This window comes from Eschrichtius robustus, chromosome 20 (genome assembly GCF_028021215.1).
Source record: "Eschrichtius robustus isolate mEscRob2 chromosome 20, mEscRob2.pri, whole genome shotgun sequence".
NCBI lineage: Eukaryota > Metazoa > Chordata > Mammalia > Artiodactyla > Eschrichtiidae > Eschrichtius > Eschrichtius robustus.
Window position 1 is genome coordinate 52,917,226 of NC_090843.1, and position 17,787 is coordinate 52,935,012.

The 17,787-nt window shown below is 42.0% G+C and overlaps 1 protein-coding gene across 1 annotated transcript in view; it reads left to right on the forward strand.

The window, feature by feature from the left end:
- The first annotated feature begins 8,478 nt into the window (after nt 1-8,478).
- Nucleotides 8,479-17,787, forward strand: part of VPS53 (VPS53 subunit of GARP complex) — a 127,389-nt gene continuing 118,080 nt past the window's right edge. Inside the window, exons 1-3 of the mRNA XM_068530769.1 lie at nt 8,479-8,676; nt 10,962-11,042; nt 14,415-14,464. Of these exons, the coding sequence (XP_068386870.1) occupies nt 8,590-8,676; nt 10,962-11,042; nt 14,415-14,464 (218 nt within the window). The 5' untranslated portion in view covers nt 8,479-8,589. The remainder of the gene's footprint in view (nt 8,677-10,961; nt 11,043-14,414; nt 14,465-17,787) is intronic.

Consider the following 17,787-nt stretch of genomic DNA (forward strand, 5'->3'; position numbering starts at 1 on the left):
CAGCAACATGAATGGATGTACAGATTATCATACTAAGTGAAGTCAGAAACAGAAAGGAAAATACCATACAACATCACTTATATGTGGAATCTAAAATATGACACAGGACTTCCCTGGTGGTGCAGTGGTTAAGAAACTGCCTGCCAATGCAGGGGACACAGGTTCGAGCCCTGGTCCAGGAAGATCCCATATGCTGCAGAGCAATTAAGCCCATGTGCCACAACTACTGAGCCTACGCTCTAGAGCCCACAAGCCGTAACTACTGAGCCCATGTGCCACAACTGCTGAAGTCCACACACCTAGAGCCCGTGCTCTGCAACAAGAGAAGCCACCACAATGAGAAGCCTGCGCACCGCAACAAAAAGTAGCCCCCACTCGCCACGACTAGAGAAAGCCCGCATGCAGCAACCAAGACCCAACACAGCCAAAAATAAATAAATAAATAAATTAAAAATAAATAAATAAAATAAAAATATGACACAAATGAACTTATCTACAAAAGAGACTCACAGACATAGAACAGACTTGTGGTTGCCAAGGAGGAGGGGGACTAGGGGAGGGATGGATTGGGAGTCTGGGATTAGCAGAGGCAAACTATTTTATATAGAATGGATAACAAGGTCCTACTGTATAGCACAAGGAACTATATTCAATATCCTGGATAAACCATAATGGAACAAAATATAAAAAATAATGTATATATATGTATAACTGAATCACTGTTGTATAGCAGAAATTAACACATTGTAAGTTAACTACTTCATTAAAAAAAAAAAAGAACAATGCAGAGAGAGGTGATTAGTTACAGAGACTTAGAAGTATACTTTGGGAAGGAATCTTCATTATATATAGCAACAAGAACCTCAGCCCCATTGTATATATGTGCCACATCTTCTTTATCCATTCATCTGTTGATGGACACTTAGGTTGCTTCCATGTCCTGGCTATTGTAAATACAGCTGCAATGAAATATTACTCAGCCATAAAAAGGAACAAAACTGAGTTATTTGTAGTGAGGTGGATCAACCTACAGACTGTCATACAGAGTGAAGTAAGTCAGAAAGAGAAAAACAAATACCGTATGCTAACACATATATATGGAATCTAAAAAAAAAAAATGGTCATGAAGAACCTAGGGGCAAGATGGGAATAAAGATGCAGACCTACTAGAAAATGGACTTGAGGATACGGGGAGGGGGAAGGGTAAGCTGGGGCAAAGTGAGAGAGTGGAATGGACATATATACACTACCAAACGTAAAATAGGTAGCTAGTGGGAAGCAGCCACATAGCACAGGGAGATCAGCTCCGTGCTTTGTGACCACCTAGAGGGGTGGGATAGGGAGGGTGGGAGGGAGGGAGATGCAAGAGGGAAGAGATATGGGGATATATGTATATGTATAGCTGACTCACTTTGTTATAAAGCAGAAACTAACACACCATTGTAAAGCAATTATACTCCAATAAAGATGTTAAAAAAAAAAAAGAACCTCAGCCACAAGCATCTTAGCACATGCTTATGTGGCACCTGAGTGTCACACTTGTCTGTGACTGACCTCATGAACTATGAATGGTCAGTCTAAAGACTGAATGAACTGTTGAGGTAAGAGCCAGGCTGAAATACATTTGCTCTGCAGACAGAGCAAACTCCCACGTTGCCAGGTAACATGATGGAGCTGCCTAGCAGAGGTCTTAGAAGGATTTGGAAGGTTTTAAATAATATTAGTGTAAGATGAAGGACAGGGAGCACTTGGTGGTCAAGAGTCTGCCACTTTCCTTCTTTTATGTGTTATAAATCCATTGTTTCCTTATGCAGTAAGTGGCTTGCATCGGTTTGTCCTTATATGCAGTGGCTTGATCGGTTTGTCCTTATATGTTTTCTTCTCCTGTTTAGATAGTAAATACCATGTCCACTCAATCTGCTGCTGTTTAACATCTACTATTGTAGTCCTGGCCAATATAGCAGCACACACATTAGCCTTCAAAAAAGATTTTAATATTGAAAAGGGAGAGAAACAACTATCACTATTTTTCAAACAATATGGTAATTTATCAAGAAAAAATAAGAAAATCAACTGAAATATAGAATAAAACAGTTGAGGTAAGGTGGCTGTATACAAAATTGACACACAAAAATAAATGGCTTTTCTATAAGCCAACAAATAACAATAAGAAATGGTAATAGAAAAAGAGGACCATTTACAATTTTTTTGTAATTTATAAAATCACTAGTTTTAGACCTAACAAGAAATATGCAAGACCTATATGAAGAAAGCCACAAACCTTTACTGAAAGACATAAAAACCTAAATAAATGGAGAGCATGGCCTAAAAATTCAATATTGTAAACATGTCAACTTTCCCCAAATTGATCTCTAAATTCAATACAATTCCAGTCAAAATCCCAGCGTGTTTTTAATGGACTCCATAAGCTCTTTCTAAAGCTTATGTGGGACTTTCCTGGTGGTCCAGTGGCTAAGACTCTGCACTCCCAGTGCAGGGGGCCTGGGTTTTATCCCTCGTCAGGGAACTAGATCCCACATGCCGCAACTAAGAGTTCATGTGCCGCAACTAAAGATGCCACACGCAGCAACAACGATCCCGCGTGCCGCAACTAAGACCCGGCGCAGCCAAATAAATAAATAAATAATAAAGCTTCTGTGAATTAGAGAATATGTGCAAGTAAATATTTACAAGACTGATAATATCCAGTGTACATAATGATATGAGGGTTATAGACACCTTTCAGTGCTGATAGAAGTATAAATATATACTGCAAGGATTCAGCATTGTTTGTAATAGCAAAGAAAAATTAGGAATGATCTAAATATCCAATAGTGGAATGCAGATCTTCCTCAGCTTATGGTGGTGTTATGTCCTGATAAACTCATGGTAAGTTGAAAATATCATAAGTTGAAAATGCATTCAATACACCCAACCTACTGAACAACATAGCTGAGCCTAGCCCATCTTAATTAAAAGTGCTCAGAACACATACATTAGCCTACATTTGGGCAAAATCATCTAACACAAAGCTTATTTTATAATAAAGTGTTGAACATCTCATGCAATTTATTGAGTACTGTACTGAAAGTGAAAAGCAGAATGGGTAAGTGTAGCAGTTGTTTACCCTCAATTGCCTCGCTGACAGGGAGCTGCAGCTCGCTGCCCCTGCCCAGCATCACAAGAGAGTATATTCACCCAGCACACTGCTAGCCCGGGAAAAGATCAAAATTCGAAATTTGAAGCATGGTTTCTACTGAATGCGTATTGCTTTCGCATTATCATAAAGTTGAAAAATTGTAAATTGAACTATCGTAAGTCAAGTGGGAGACCGTCTGACATAAAATATTTTATGGTATGATCAAACTATGGAATGCTACATAGCCTCTAAAAGGAGAGATAGACCAAAATACAGAGAAAGATCTCCAGAACATACTGGAAATTTAAAGGGGAAAGAATAAATCACAACAATAAGTACAGTGAGATGTAACTTACAGTTAAAAAAAAACTATAAATGTGCTTGTACGTATATTGCTACATAATCACACAAAGAAAGGTTTGGAAGGGGAACACCAGACTAACAGTGTGGGGAGAGAAGTGTGTATGGGCGTGTGTTGGTTTTGTGTCTGTGGGGTGAGGTGAATTAAGAATGACTTTTACATTTTCCTGTGTTGTACAAGTGTATGAGGGTTTTGAAAACTATAGTTAGAAATTTGATAAAGCACACTGCCTTGAAAATTACATGAAAAGGTAATATTTAAAAAACTATGACATTCAGGGACTTCCCTGGTGGTCCAGTGGTTAGGACTCTGCACTCTCACTGCCAAGGGCCCGGGCTCAATCCCTGGTCGTGGAACTAAGATCCTGCAAGCTGTGCAGCATGACCAAAAAAAAAAAAAAAAAAAAAAAAATGACATTCATTTAACACACTTTTGAGGAGTCATCATTTTTTAAAGTGTGAAAGTGTCACATAAGCTGTTGGAAAGTAATGGCCTTGATTTTTATACGTAATGCTGTACCAGGACCTGGCTTGGGTAGGTTAGAGAGGCATTAAGAGCAAAAACACTTGAACATAACAGACTTCGGTGTCATCTTAGCAGGCCAGCACTTAGCCGCCTGACCTTGGCTTCTCACCCTACTGTCCCACCTACATCAAGAACTATGGAGAAGACTAAGAAATAACATGTATGAGGGACTTCCCTGGTGGCGCAGTGGTTAAGAATCTGCCTGCCAATGCAGGGGACACGGGTTCAAGCCCTGGTCCGGGAAGATCCCACATGCCGTGGAGCAACTGAGCCCATGCTCCACAACTACTGAGGCTGCGCTCTAGAGCCCACGAGCCACAACTACTGAAGCCCACAAGCCTAGAGCCTGTGCTCCGCAACAAGAGAAGCCACCGCAGTGAGAATCCTGCGCACCGCAACAAAGAGTAGCTCCCGCTCGCCGCAACCAGAGAAAAGCCCACGCGCAGCAACGAAGACCCAACGCAGCCAAAAATAAAAATAAAACAAACAAATAAATAAAATAAAAGCATATAGGCGTGACTGATTTCCTGAGCTACCACTGATGGGAACAGGGGAGCTGCTGAAGCTAGCTGGAGATTATAATCTCTTTAGATTTAATCAGGGGGCATGCACGGAGAACCGGAGTACCAATCAAAACAAAACTGGGTGTCTAGGATATGGGAACATTCAGAACTATCGGAATGTCAGTCAAGAACAAACGCCAGTGTCCAGGATGTGCAGAAAATTCCGGAATGAAAGACAACAAAAGAAACTGTCATCATGAAAAGTCATGCACTTAAAACAGTCCATAAAGAAGCGCCCAAAAGACATTTTGAACAAGATTTAATATAGAAATTAAACTATATGCTTCTACTATAAGTTGGCTTGGGAGCTTTTGCCACCTATAGTGACAACAGGATCTAAGTGTGGTTGTGCTTGAGGGTCATAAGGAGGCATTGTGGAAATTTGTAGGGGGTATTTTTGGTTATCACAATGTTGGGGGAAGGGGTTATGCTACTGGCATTTAGTGGGTAAAGATCACGTAATTCAGACATTCTGTGATTTTTTTTTTTATGAGAAGTTTCATAAAAAGCCCAGCTATTCAGGAGAAGGCATAGCTGGGATCGTTATGGAGATCCCTCTTAATGTAATAAAGACACTGTTTCGATCTTAGAAAATAACATCCTCTGCACAATGTCTACTCAATTTATTACAGTACAGCTACTTCAAAAATAATGAAACCAGTTGCAAATATAATAGGATATTGGAGACTCCTTTTAACAGAATTAGAAAAAAGCAGTAAATTGACAGAGGCACATGAAATTTAGAGATCTCACTGGATCTCATTAACAAAGTCTGTTTTAAAATTACTTAGTACTTCCAGCCTACCTGTATAGGCTTACAATTTTTTGGCACAAAGAGAAACATTATGAAAATTCCTCCTTTGGAAGGTTACTGTTATTTTTCCATTTTATACTGATGCTATCCTCAGAGATGCACTCTAACACTCCCCTACAGACTGTTGTAGTACTTTCTCCTTTACTTCTCCATCTTTTTCCCATTACCGATTAAAGGATTAAAGGACAGGGTCTCCAAGATTTTTTTTTTTAAGTATTAGAAACTGAATTTATTCCTCATTTGGTGACATTTCAAGGTAGAAAATATGTCTTCTATAATGACTTCATCATCAGTTGTACCCTATTCCATAACAGGAAATTGTTTTGTTTATAAAAAGCCCAGCTCATTTGTGAGAATACCACATGCTCCTATTTTCATACCCAAATTTCTCATATCTGTACACTTCCATATTGTATTTATCTTAAGAGTGTATAATCTGTCTTTCCAGGCTTCCTCCTTCTATTAAAGATATTTCTCTCTTTTGCTTATCATAAACAGTCTAGCCTGTTACTACTTAATGCAGTTTTCTTCACCTGATGTCCACCTATCTCTCTGCTCTTTCATCTTCCTAGACTTTTGTACCGTGTAACTCTCTTAAACTCAAACTTATATTCATTATTATTATCTTATCTGGAAATAGGGAGAAGGGGGATAATGGAGTTGGGAGCTTCAGCATAGGGAAAGGTTTGGGTTGCAGGGGGAATGCAATGAGAGTTGACAAGGGACTTGTAAAAGGACAATCAGTGGCAATGGGACAGCATGACTTTGTATTGGAGCTGGTCACCCTGGTATCATGACTCTCCACGACATTGTGGGCCACTTGGAAGCAGAGAAAACAAAAATGAGGGGACTAGGGCTGATGACAGGCCAGAAAACAAAAATGAGGGGACTAGGGCTGATGACAGGCCTGATGACATGGAACCTTGGGAACGGTTTTTGTTAGTTTTTAACTACATCCCAATTTCCTCATCTGTGAATAGCAGATAATAACTACCAACCTCAGAACTGCCATGTAGATTGAGACAATGTATACTTAGCATGGTGCCTGGCATATAGTAAGGGCTAGGAAATGTGAGCTATTATTATCATCATTAAACATAAGCGCTGTGAGCAACCAGAACGCTCATCCATTGCTGGCAGGAATGCGAAAATGATAACAGCCCACTTTGGAAAACAGTTGACCAGTTTCTTATAAACACAGACTTACTATACAACCCAACAATCCCACTTCTACGTATTTACCCAAGTGAAATGAAAACTTATGTTCACACAAAAACCTGCCTATGAATGTTTATAGCAGTTTTATTCATAATTGCCCCAAACTAGAAACAACCCAAATGTCCTTCAGCCAGGGAATGGATAAACAAACTGTGGTATATCCATATAGTGGATTACCACTCAGCAAGAAGAAATAAACTACTGATACATGCAACGACATGGATGATATATAAATGTATTACGTTGAGTGAAAGAAGCCAGACTCAAGAGGTGACATATTGTATGATCCCATTTATATGACATTCTGGAAAAGTCAAACTATAGGGACAGAAATCTGGTCAGTGGTTGCCAGGGGATGAGGTGGGGCATGAGAGAATTTGGGGGGATGATGGAACTGTCCTAGGATTTGATTGTGACAGTGGTTACATGACTATATGCATTTATTAAAACTCACGGCATTCTAAACGACATGGGTGGATTTTACTGTATATGTTATTTCTTACTGTATATAAAAAATGAAAAACATCCAAGAAAGATGGATATAATTATCATTTCCTTTAAAAAAAAAAGGCATTTATATTTCTGATTATAAAAATGCTACAGGCTCATAGACATTTTGGGAAAATGTGCAAAGAATGCATTCCATCACCTGCAGAAAAGTAATATTTCTTGCTATAATTTTTATAGGCACAAAATACACACACATGTAAACTGGGACCATGCTGTATATTTTTGCTTTCTGAAATATATTATGCACATTTTCCCATGTCATTAAATAATTTTCAAAAACCATGATTTTGAGTCAATAATATTCTATTATGTAACCGATTTATATTTTTAAGCCTTCCTTTACTGTTAGAAATTATATTGCTCCCATCTTTTTTTTACCACAATTTTGATTAAAAAAAAAAAAAAAAAAGCTCATTGGGGCCAGGGACGCTTCATCATGGAGTTTTACCATGTTTAACTGATAAAACAACTCTTCCCTTGTCTGCAATTATCTCACTGTGTCTGGAGGAAAAGTGGTTCCACAGGGTGACCTGGCTTTTTCCTTTGTGGTGCATAAGGGCTAGACACACTCATATTACCTGTATTACTAGCTTAAATTTGCATAGCGCTTTTAATTTTTATCTCTCGCCACATCCTTGCAGGGTAAGCAGGGCCGATGTAGTAATTTGTTCAAGATCACACAGCTCATCATTCGTGGACCGTGACTTCGACTCCAGCTACTCAGAGTCTCAGAAAGTCAACATTTCCCCAGGGCGGGTCACTGCCTAATCTGGCTCTTTTTCCCCGCCCCCGCTACTGCCACTGAGCAAGGGGCCCCTGGGTGCGGACGCCCCCAGAAAACGCTGCCTAGAAGCTGGGCACACGGGGAATTTAACTCTTGTCAAGTGGACAAATTCCCATCCTACCAATTTTCCTTGGCAACATCGCCACTTACCAGCTGGGGTCATTTCTCCCCCGATGGCTGGGGGGACACCTACTGCCACTGAGCAAGGGGCCCCTGGGAGCAGAAGGATCGCCGGCCTCGCGGCCCGTGAGAGTTGCTGTCAATCGATCGCGACGCTGCTGGGGCGCACCCTCACTGGGGGGTCCTGCCGGAGCGTCCGGGCCCTCCCCAGCGCCAGGGTCCAAGGGGGGAGGGCGCCTTCGGCGAGGTGAAGCGGGTCCCCACCATCTTAAGGAGGGGTGAGGGCAGGTGGGAGCCGCCGGACTACAGGGCTGCCCGGGGAGACTCCGGAAGGTGACAGGAACGCCTCCTCCGGGGGACCAGAGGTCAGTCCTCCGCTATCCCAGAATGCCCCGGATCCCGGAAGTGCCCGGCTTCCCGGAAGTGCCCTACTGACTGACAGAGCCCAGGCTCGCTGGAGCGCTGCCGCTGGACGGTTGCTGTTCTGGGGCGTGGGTGGCTGCAGGACGTGCGGCTCGGGGTCGGTTGGGCGCCGGAAGGGAGCTGGGCGGCAGGATGATGGAGGAGGAGGAACTGGAGTTCGTGGAGGAGCTGGAAGCCGTGCTCCAGCTCACGCCCGACGTGCAGCTCGCCATCGAGCAGGTGAGCGTTCCGCCCCTCGACAGGAGACTGCGGAGGCTGGGGCAGCTCTGGGGGTGGGACCTGGGGTGGGACGCCGAGGAAGCGGTCTTCGTGGGAGACGTGGGAACTAGGCGCAGAAGGGCAAGAAAAGGTTTTGGTGGGAAGTGGTGGTGGGAAGGGGTTTCTGAATCTAGAGGAGGGAGAGAATCTTTTCTAGGCCTTGATTGTCTTTGGGGGGTGGGGCATCCTGGTGGGTTTGGGCAAAGGAGATGTGTCTCCTGAAAGGATGCACCTAGAAGAAGGGACCTCATGGGTAGCAACCTCAGGTTTTGGGGGTTGCGGGGCTGTTCATTCATTTATCGGGCTGGTGTCACAGTGTTCCGGATTCTCCATCTAGCCCCTTGTGAGTGACTCGGAATTGAGGGGAAGAGGTAACCTCTATTTTTGAAGCATAGCGCAAAGCAGAGGGGCAAAGGTTAAAATAAAAACCCAAAAAACCCTGTACCATACTTAGTTGAGAATTTCTGCTGTTGAGTAGTTTGGGTTAGGTTGAAGAATATTCCCAGGTGGCTTCTCTTCCCTGCAGGGACTCTTTAGTTGACTAAATTCTCTTTTCAAGTGTATGGAGTTTTTAAGAGTGATGATATTAGAACTAGCAATTTAGACCCTTGTACAGGGTAACGCTCCTGATAAAGGGAGAAAAATCTCCCTTAAAGAAGTTGGTGTAGGGGATTTAGGAAAAGGAGGGGTGTGCCGTACTTAATGACCCCTGGGAAGTTTTTTGAAGTAAAACATTACTACTTCTATTACTGATAGTTAATATTTATTGACCATTAATACTTACTATGGGTCTGCCAGTGTACTAAGTTATTTGTTTGTATTATCCCATTTATAGATTTTTAGATGTGTTTTCCGTGGAGTGGTTGGATTACTCATTCACAGCACATTTGGCAGATCCTGAGGATGCCAGGCCACTGGGCAAAGGTTTTGGTGTTCAAGTCACACTGCTTCCCACCCACCTCCATCTGCCAGAAAGAGACATACGTTTCTTTTTTTGTTTGTTTTTGTTTGTTTGGCCTTGCCTCAGGGCTTGTGGGATCTTAGTTCCCCTACCAGGGATTGAACCTGGGCCGCCCGCAGTGAGAGCATGAGTCCTAACCACTGGACTGCCAGGGAATTCCCAGAGACATACGTTTCATTCCCTTTGGACCTAGTGGGCTCCAATAGAAGAAACAAATAATGCAGTCAGTTATTGTTTGACAAGGGTTTTAGAAGAGCACAGTTTTTCCTATTTTTTAGTAAGGTTGAATTCTAGCATAGGTTTCTCCAATAAGCAGACCTCAAAAAAGAATTTGCTTCCCAGAATAACTGCCTTGAGCTGGTGAAATCTAGTACCCAGGGGATCACTTAACTGCTTTTATAACCCACCTTGTTACATGTTCTTCAAATTGCAACATTTGAAGGGAGTTAGCTATATTTCTCAGAAGGCAGCTTGCTTTCTTCTGTAAAAGAGATGGACAGTTCCTAAATGCCAGCTCTCCACTTCCTGATGCTGTCTGAGCATAATAATCGCTTTGATGCATAGTGACTTCTACTGCTGAGACATCACTGAGACATGGTGTATAATAAGTCTGTTATCAAGATACCCTTAATACAACCATGTCATCCACTGGCTTAATCTGATAGTGTACAATGCCCACTTATTTTACCTTGTCCTTGGGATTTCGTGGATATCTGGAACTTTTAACTATTGCACATTCTTTTAGTTTTACCAAGATGTTAAAATTACAGATGTTGGGACTTCCCTGGTGGCGCAGTGGTTAAGAATCCGCCTGCTAATGCAGGAGACACGGGTTTGAGTCCTGGCCTGGGAAGATCCCACATGCCATGGAGCAACTAAGCCCGTGTGCCACAACTACTGAGCCTGTGCTCTAGAGGCCGTGAGCCACAACTACTGAGCCCGTGTGCTGCAACTACTGAAACCTGTGCGCCTAGAGCCCGTGCTCTGCAAGCCCCTGCTTGCCGCAACTAGAGAAAGCCTGCGCACAACAACGAAGACCCAACACAGCCAATAAATTAATAAATAAATAAATTTATTAAAAAAAAAAAATTACAGATGTTGGTGAAAATTACAGATTTACTTTACCAGATATTTTATTGTGCGTCTGTTGTTGTTAAGCCTCGTAAAATGAAAAAAAGCTATGGTCTTTGCTTTCAAAAAACTTACCAACCAATAGGGAGGAAAGAAATAATACATAAAGCAAGACAGAAAGATACGTGATTTTTAATTCTCTATCTTTATGTAGGTATTTCCAAGCCAGGATCCTCTAGATCGAGCAGATTTCAATGCTGTGGAGTATATCAACACCCTGTTCCCAACAGAGCAAGTAAGTATAGAGTTTCCTTCTTGCAGTGGCTTCTGGCTCATCCTGAACATTAATGATGTATTATGTGTTATACTACATAATCTAAGAGACCTTGATAAGCAAGTGAGAGTTAAATTCAAGTTAGACTCCATTGTAACCAGCTTTTTTTGGGAGGGGGAGGGTTAGCTAATACCAAATACTGTTGTTGTGTTAGTGTGGAATTCTCTGTATAGTGAGCATATTATTAGAAATCGTACCCTTAGGTTGAAAGCGTCTGTCCTGTTGCCCGCCCCACCCCCAATTTTCTGTAGTAAATTGGGAAGTGGAAAGGATTTTTCGAATGTAATAGGGGAAACATGGGAATGAGGTAGGCAGGATAAGCCTGGAGTTAGAAAGCTACTCTGTAAATTTCACAACTTTGATTTCTAGCCCAGCAGACTGTGGGTGGGTGTTGGCCCCTTTATCCTGTACTGGGAGTAAGGAGGAAGAGCCAGTTTTAGTGGTAAGTAGGGTAGAAGTAGGGGGTAAAGGTGAGCTCAGTTTTGAACATATTTGGGCCATCCAGGCAGAAATACATAGTTGAATATTTGAGTCTGGAGTCCATCATTGCCATAACTGTTAATATTTTGGCATATATCCTTCCAAACTTTTTCTGATGGACATGCTGATTTTTAAAATAAATTTGGAAAAAATGGTATCATACTGTGTGATTGTCTTTTCTGAGATTTCACAGGTAGCCTTTAGAACTCATCTTTTTCTTTTTTGGCTGCACCATGTACAGCTTGTAGGATCTTAGTCCCCGACCAGGGATTGAACCGGGGCCCTTGGCAGTGAAAGCGCCAAGTCCTAACCACTGGACCGCCAGGGAATTCCTAAGAGCTCATCATTTTCTATGAAAGACGAATTCTAGGAATTAGCTGGAGATAGAAATTTGGAAACAGTGGTATAAAGAGAGCAGTTTTAGCCACGAAGAGATTTAATTCACCCCAGCCTATCAAGACAGCTAACTCACCACAACAAATTGTTAGATTTGAAAATTATGTATATAGGGAACCACCAGGTTCTCCCTTCTTCCTGATAAGTTTTTGTGGGTTTTTGTTTTTAAACTACTGAAGGTAGCAAAAGACATTTGTTGTTCCACAGGTTCAGTTATATGTCTTGTCTAATTATGTCCCCACATCCATGGTGATGTATAGTGAAGTTTCTTAGGTAATTCAGGAAATTTATGACACAGGGGTACCTTTATTTCCCCAAAGGGGAATTAAAAGGTAATAGAAAGTAAAAGGTAGTAGAAAGTAGGGGCATGATTTATAATTTCTGTCAGCTATTGCTAAATCTTGGGCAAAATCCATCTATATACCTCATGGACATTGCAGTAGTTGCATTGTAGTTGTGGCACAGGGGCTTAGTTGCTCCATGGCATGTGGGATCTTCCCGGACCGGGGCTCGAACCCATGTCCCCTGCATTGGCAGGTGGATGCTTAACCACTGCACCACCCGGGAAGCCCTTGTTCATTTATTTTGCTTTTTTGTTTGTTTACTTTTTATATTTCACATATGAGTGAAATCATACAGTACTTGTGCTTCTCCGTCTGATTTATTTCACTTGATACCCTCAAGGTCCATCCATCTTGTCGTAAATGGCAAGATTTCATCCTGTTTTATGTGTGACCTGGTTCTCTTATCAGACCTGTGCCTGGCAGGCTCCTGCCTCTTCCTGCCAGCACAGGTTGCCGGTAGCAATTTATAAGCACAATTCCTGCATCACCCCCAATTCCTTCTGAGGTAAAATATCTATCGGGAGAGAGGGAAAGAGGGCTTATAAAATTATATTTTGAAAACTTCAGTTAAAATGGTGCTATAAAATTGTACCACCTCTATTCCATTAGGGGGCACCCTTTCCTCATGTTTTCAGCTCACTAAATTGGTACTAGTCCATTGTTTTTACTGTCATTGTCTTAAAAATAGAAATAACTTTATTATAATTGCAATTGCAGTGCATTGTCAATATAGAGCAATTAGAAAATACTCATAGGCAAAAAGAAAAACTTAAAATCCCTGTTCTTCATAGATTACAACTACTGCTACTGATTTCGTAGGTTACAGCTACTAATATAGACTCTAAGTACTAGTGTTTATCCTTCCAGGCTTTTTTCTAATGGACCTAGACACTTAGAAAAAAATAGAGGTATTTATTTATTGACGTTTAACATAATGTGGAAGAATATACAGATCCTAAATGTACAACTTGATGAATTTTCACCAAATGAATAAAGCCAGGTAACCACCACCCAGACCAAGAAATAAAACATTTATAAAATAGCCCCTTCTTGCCCCTCCCAGTCACTACCTCCGCCAGAGTTAACCACTATCCTGACTTCTAATGCAGGAGAATAGTTTCACTTTTGAAATACTGTAAATGGAATCATACAGTATATGCTCTTGTGTCTGGTTTGTGTGTATGTGTGTGTGTGCGCGCGCAACATCATGTTAGTAAGATTCATCCACGTTGTTGTCTGTTGTAATCATTCATTCTTTTTTTTTTTAATTAATTAATTAATTTATTTATTTTTGGCTGTGTTGGGTCTTCATTTCTGTGCGAGGGCTTTCTCTAGTTGTGGCAAGCGGGGGCCACTCTTCATCGCGGTGCGCGGGCCCCTCACTATCGCGGCCTCTCTTGTTGCGGAGCACAGGCTCCAGACGCGCAGGCTCAGTAGTTGTGGCTCACGGGCCCAGTTGCTCTGCGGCATGTGGGATCTTCCCAGACCAGGGCTCGAACCCGTGTCCCCTGCATTGGCAGGCAGATTCTCAACCACTGCGCCACCAGGGAAGCCCCATTCATTCATTTTTGTTGCTGTGAGGATTTTGTTGTACGAGTTTGTCACGATCCTACGTACCAGGGGTCAGGAAATTTCCTGTAAAGGTCTAGATAGTAATTTTAGGCTTTATGGATTATTCAGCCTCTGTTGCAGCTACTCAACTCTGTCTTTGTAGCTCAAAGGCAGCTGTCGATAATATGTAAACGAATGGACATGGCTGTTTTCCAATAAACATTATTTATGAAAAATAGATTCCAGGCTGGATTTTGCAGTTGTTGCCAACTACTGCTATACTTCCCCCGCCCTCCCGCCCCGGCTGCACTGCAAGGCTTGCAGGATCTTAGTTCCCCAACCAGGGATTGAACCCATGCCCCTGCTGTGGAAGCACAGAGTCCTAACCATTGGACCGCCAGGGAATTCTCTATACTTTTTTTTTTTAAGTAAAAGTTGTATCATACCGTATGATTAGTTTCTTTGAGACATCATAAATACCCATTATAGTTCATCATTTCTCTGTGAAAGAGGAATTCCAGGAAGTGAAATAATAGCTGGCACTTTTCCTTCTTTATTGTAGTCTCTGGCAAACATCGATGAAGTCGTGAACAAAATTAGACTGAAAATAAGGTAAGTAACACCGTGTGATTATTAATAATTAATGAAAGTATGCTGTTCATTTAGTTAATCACATTCTGGATCACACTTATCTATAAGAACACTAAAATCTCAAGTTTGCTGTAGATGGTAATCTTTTTAAAAATAGTTCTTTTTTCTGGGTTTCCATATGAGCCTTGTGGCAAAGAACTCGATTCTTTGATCAGTCTTCAATTACTTATTTTAAAAAAAGGAAGGAATCTGTACCAGGCTATTCAAAACAGTTGATTATAAAAGGAGACAAAAGCATTTCTGCTATATTTTAGTGGCTTTATTTCTCTAGCAGATTTACCCTTTTTTTTTTTTTTGTATCCCCAAGGCTTAGATATGAAGCTGGGCTTATATATGTCTCCCTTGGCCATGTATCAGCTAACAATATGGTCAGATCTGCTGGTTGGCGCGGGTGGTGTCCCAGGACTAAACATTGTGATTAATCGAGGATGTCTAGGGTGGTCATCAGATGTCCTTTCTGCCAAATAGCCTTATTCTGGTTTATCCATGTCTGAATTTCCAGTTTTGACGCATGATAGATACTCAAAGTTTGTTTGTTGTAATTATTATTGTAATGGTTGATATTATTACTTTAAATATAGTTTTTGTTGTTGTTGTTGTTTTTTAACTTGTGATGAGGAGAAGCCTTCATTTTGAATCCAGGAGATGATTTTTTTTTCCCTGACAACCTTTGGGTTTTTAGGTGAAGACCTCTGCCATTAATGTTTTGTTCAGTTGGGTGCCTTAAAAAGTACAAAGAAGGGACTTCCCTGTTGGCGCAGTGGTTAAGAATCTGCCTGCCAATGCAGGGGACACGGGTTCAAGCCCTGGTCCGGGAAGATCCCACATGCTGCAGAGCAACTAAGTCCGTGCGCCACAACTACTGAGCCCGTGTGCAACAACTACTGAAGCCTGTGCGCCACAACTACTGAAGCCCGTGCGCCACAACTACTGAAGCCTGCATGCCTAGAGCCTGTGCTCTGCAACGAGAGAAGCCACCACAATGAGAAGCCCACGCACCGCAACGAAGAGTAGCCCCTGCTCGCTGCAACTGGAGAAAGCCTGCGCACAGCAATGAAGACCCAATGCAGCTAAAAATAAATACAAAGAAGCCTGTTGATTGTTTTGGTGGACTTTAGCTGTAACAATTCTAGTAGAGACCACTAAGTTTTACAGGGTTTGCACAGAAAATGAAAATTCCCCCATGATCCAAAAATCACTTGTGAGGGGCTTCCCTCGCTGTCCAGTGGTTAAGACTCCATGCTTCCCAACCTAAGTGTCCATCGACAGATGAATGGATAAAGAAGATGTGGCACATATATACGATGGAATATTACTCAGCCATAAAAAGAAACGAAATTGAGTTATTTGTAGTGAGGTGGATGGACCTAGGGTCTGTCATACAGAGTGAAGTAAGTCAGAAAGAGAAGAACAAATACCATATGCTAACACATATATATGGAATCTAAAAAAAAAAAAAAATGGTCCTGAAGAACCTAGGGGCAGGACAGGAATAAAGATGCAGACGTAGAGAATGGACTTGAGGACACGGGGACGGGGAAGGATAAGCTGGGACAAAGTGAGAGAGTGGCATGGACTTATATATACCACCAAATGTAAAACAGATCGCTAGTGAGAAGCAGCTGCATAGCACAGGGAGATCAGCTCTGTGCTTTGTGACCACCTAGAGGGTTGGGATAGGGAGCGTGGGAGGGAGATGCAAGAGGGAGGAGATATGGGGATATATGTATATGTATAGCTGATTCACTTTGTTATACAGCAGAAACTAACACACCATTGTAAAGCAATTATACTCCAATAAAGATGTTAAAAAAAAAAAAAAAAAGATTCCATGCTTCCAATGCAGGGGGCACGGGTCTGATCCTTGGTCAGGGAACTAAGATTCCACATGCTGCACGGCACGGCCAAAAAAATCCCAAAACAACAACAGAAACAAAAATCACTTGCAAGCCAGTTATTTTCAGCTTTCTCCCACCATACCTTTAACGGTTCTTCAAATGAAAAATGACATAAGTGACATAAACTGACATAAATTTCTCCGGTTGAGGTGCCATTAAATGGCCCCTGTTCAGCTGCAGGAGAAAGAGGAAGTGTGGGCCACAGATCCGCCTCCTGCAGATCAGGGCCCAGGTGGTGAGGCATGGCTTTCACATATCACCTGTCTCCTCATCCCTTTTAAGGTTCCTAGGATGTTACTGAGGAAGGATTTTGTGTGGGATACTTTGAATTCTCTGGCTTGTTCCCATAAAGTTTCAGCAACTTTGTCACGTCTGGTTTACCCCATGACAAATACTAAAAGTTACATTGGTCCTTTTGAATGGCTCTGAACATTAAGTGAAAATAGCCTTTTAAAAAATAACAAAGGTGACTCATCAGTCTGTGCTGGGCTTGGCTTCTACACTAGTTGCTGCCCCCTCACTGAGGTCCAAGGCCTGACTCTTCCTCCTATCATCCAAACATCTTTGTTTTTTCCTCTGAATAAGTAGCTGCAATCTGCAAATATTGATGGATACGTTACTAACTTTTTTTTTAATTAATTAATTTAGTTTTGGCTGAGTTGGGTCTTCGTTGCTGCGCACGGGCTTTCTCTAGTTGCGGCGAGCGGGAGCTACTCTTCGTTGCGGTGTGCGGGCTTCTCATTGCTGTGGCTTCTCTTGTTGCAGAGCACGGGCTCTAGGCGCGCAGGCTTCAGTAGTTGTGGTGCGCGGGCTCAGTAGTTGTGGCGCGCGGGCTCAGTAGTTGTGGCTTGTGGGTTCTAGAGCACAGGCTCAGTAGTTGTGGTGCATGGGCTTAGTTGCTCCGCGGCATGTGGGATCTTCCCGGACCAGGGATCAAACCCATGTCCCCTGCATTGGCAGACAGATTCTTAACCACTGTGCTACCAGGGAATCCCAGCTTTTTTTCTTTTGGTCAACCTGGAATCGAGATTTTTTTTTTTTTTTGGAATTTTTGAATTTTATTTATTTTTTTATACAGCAGGTTCTTATTAGTCATCCATTTTATACACATCAGTGTATACATGTCAATCCCAATCTCCCAATTCATCACACCACCACCTCCACCACCCCGCCGCTTTCCCCACTTGGTGTCCATACGTTTGTTCTCTACATCTGTGTCTCAGTTTCTGCCCTGCAAACCCGTTCATCTGTACCATTTTTCTAGGTTCCACATATATGTGTTAATATACGATATTTGTTTTTCTCTTTCTGACTTACTTCACTCTGTATGACAGTCTCTAGATCCATCCACGTCTCTACAAATGACCCAATTTCGTTCCTCTTTAT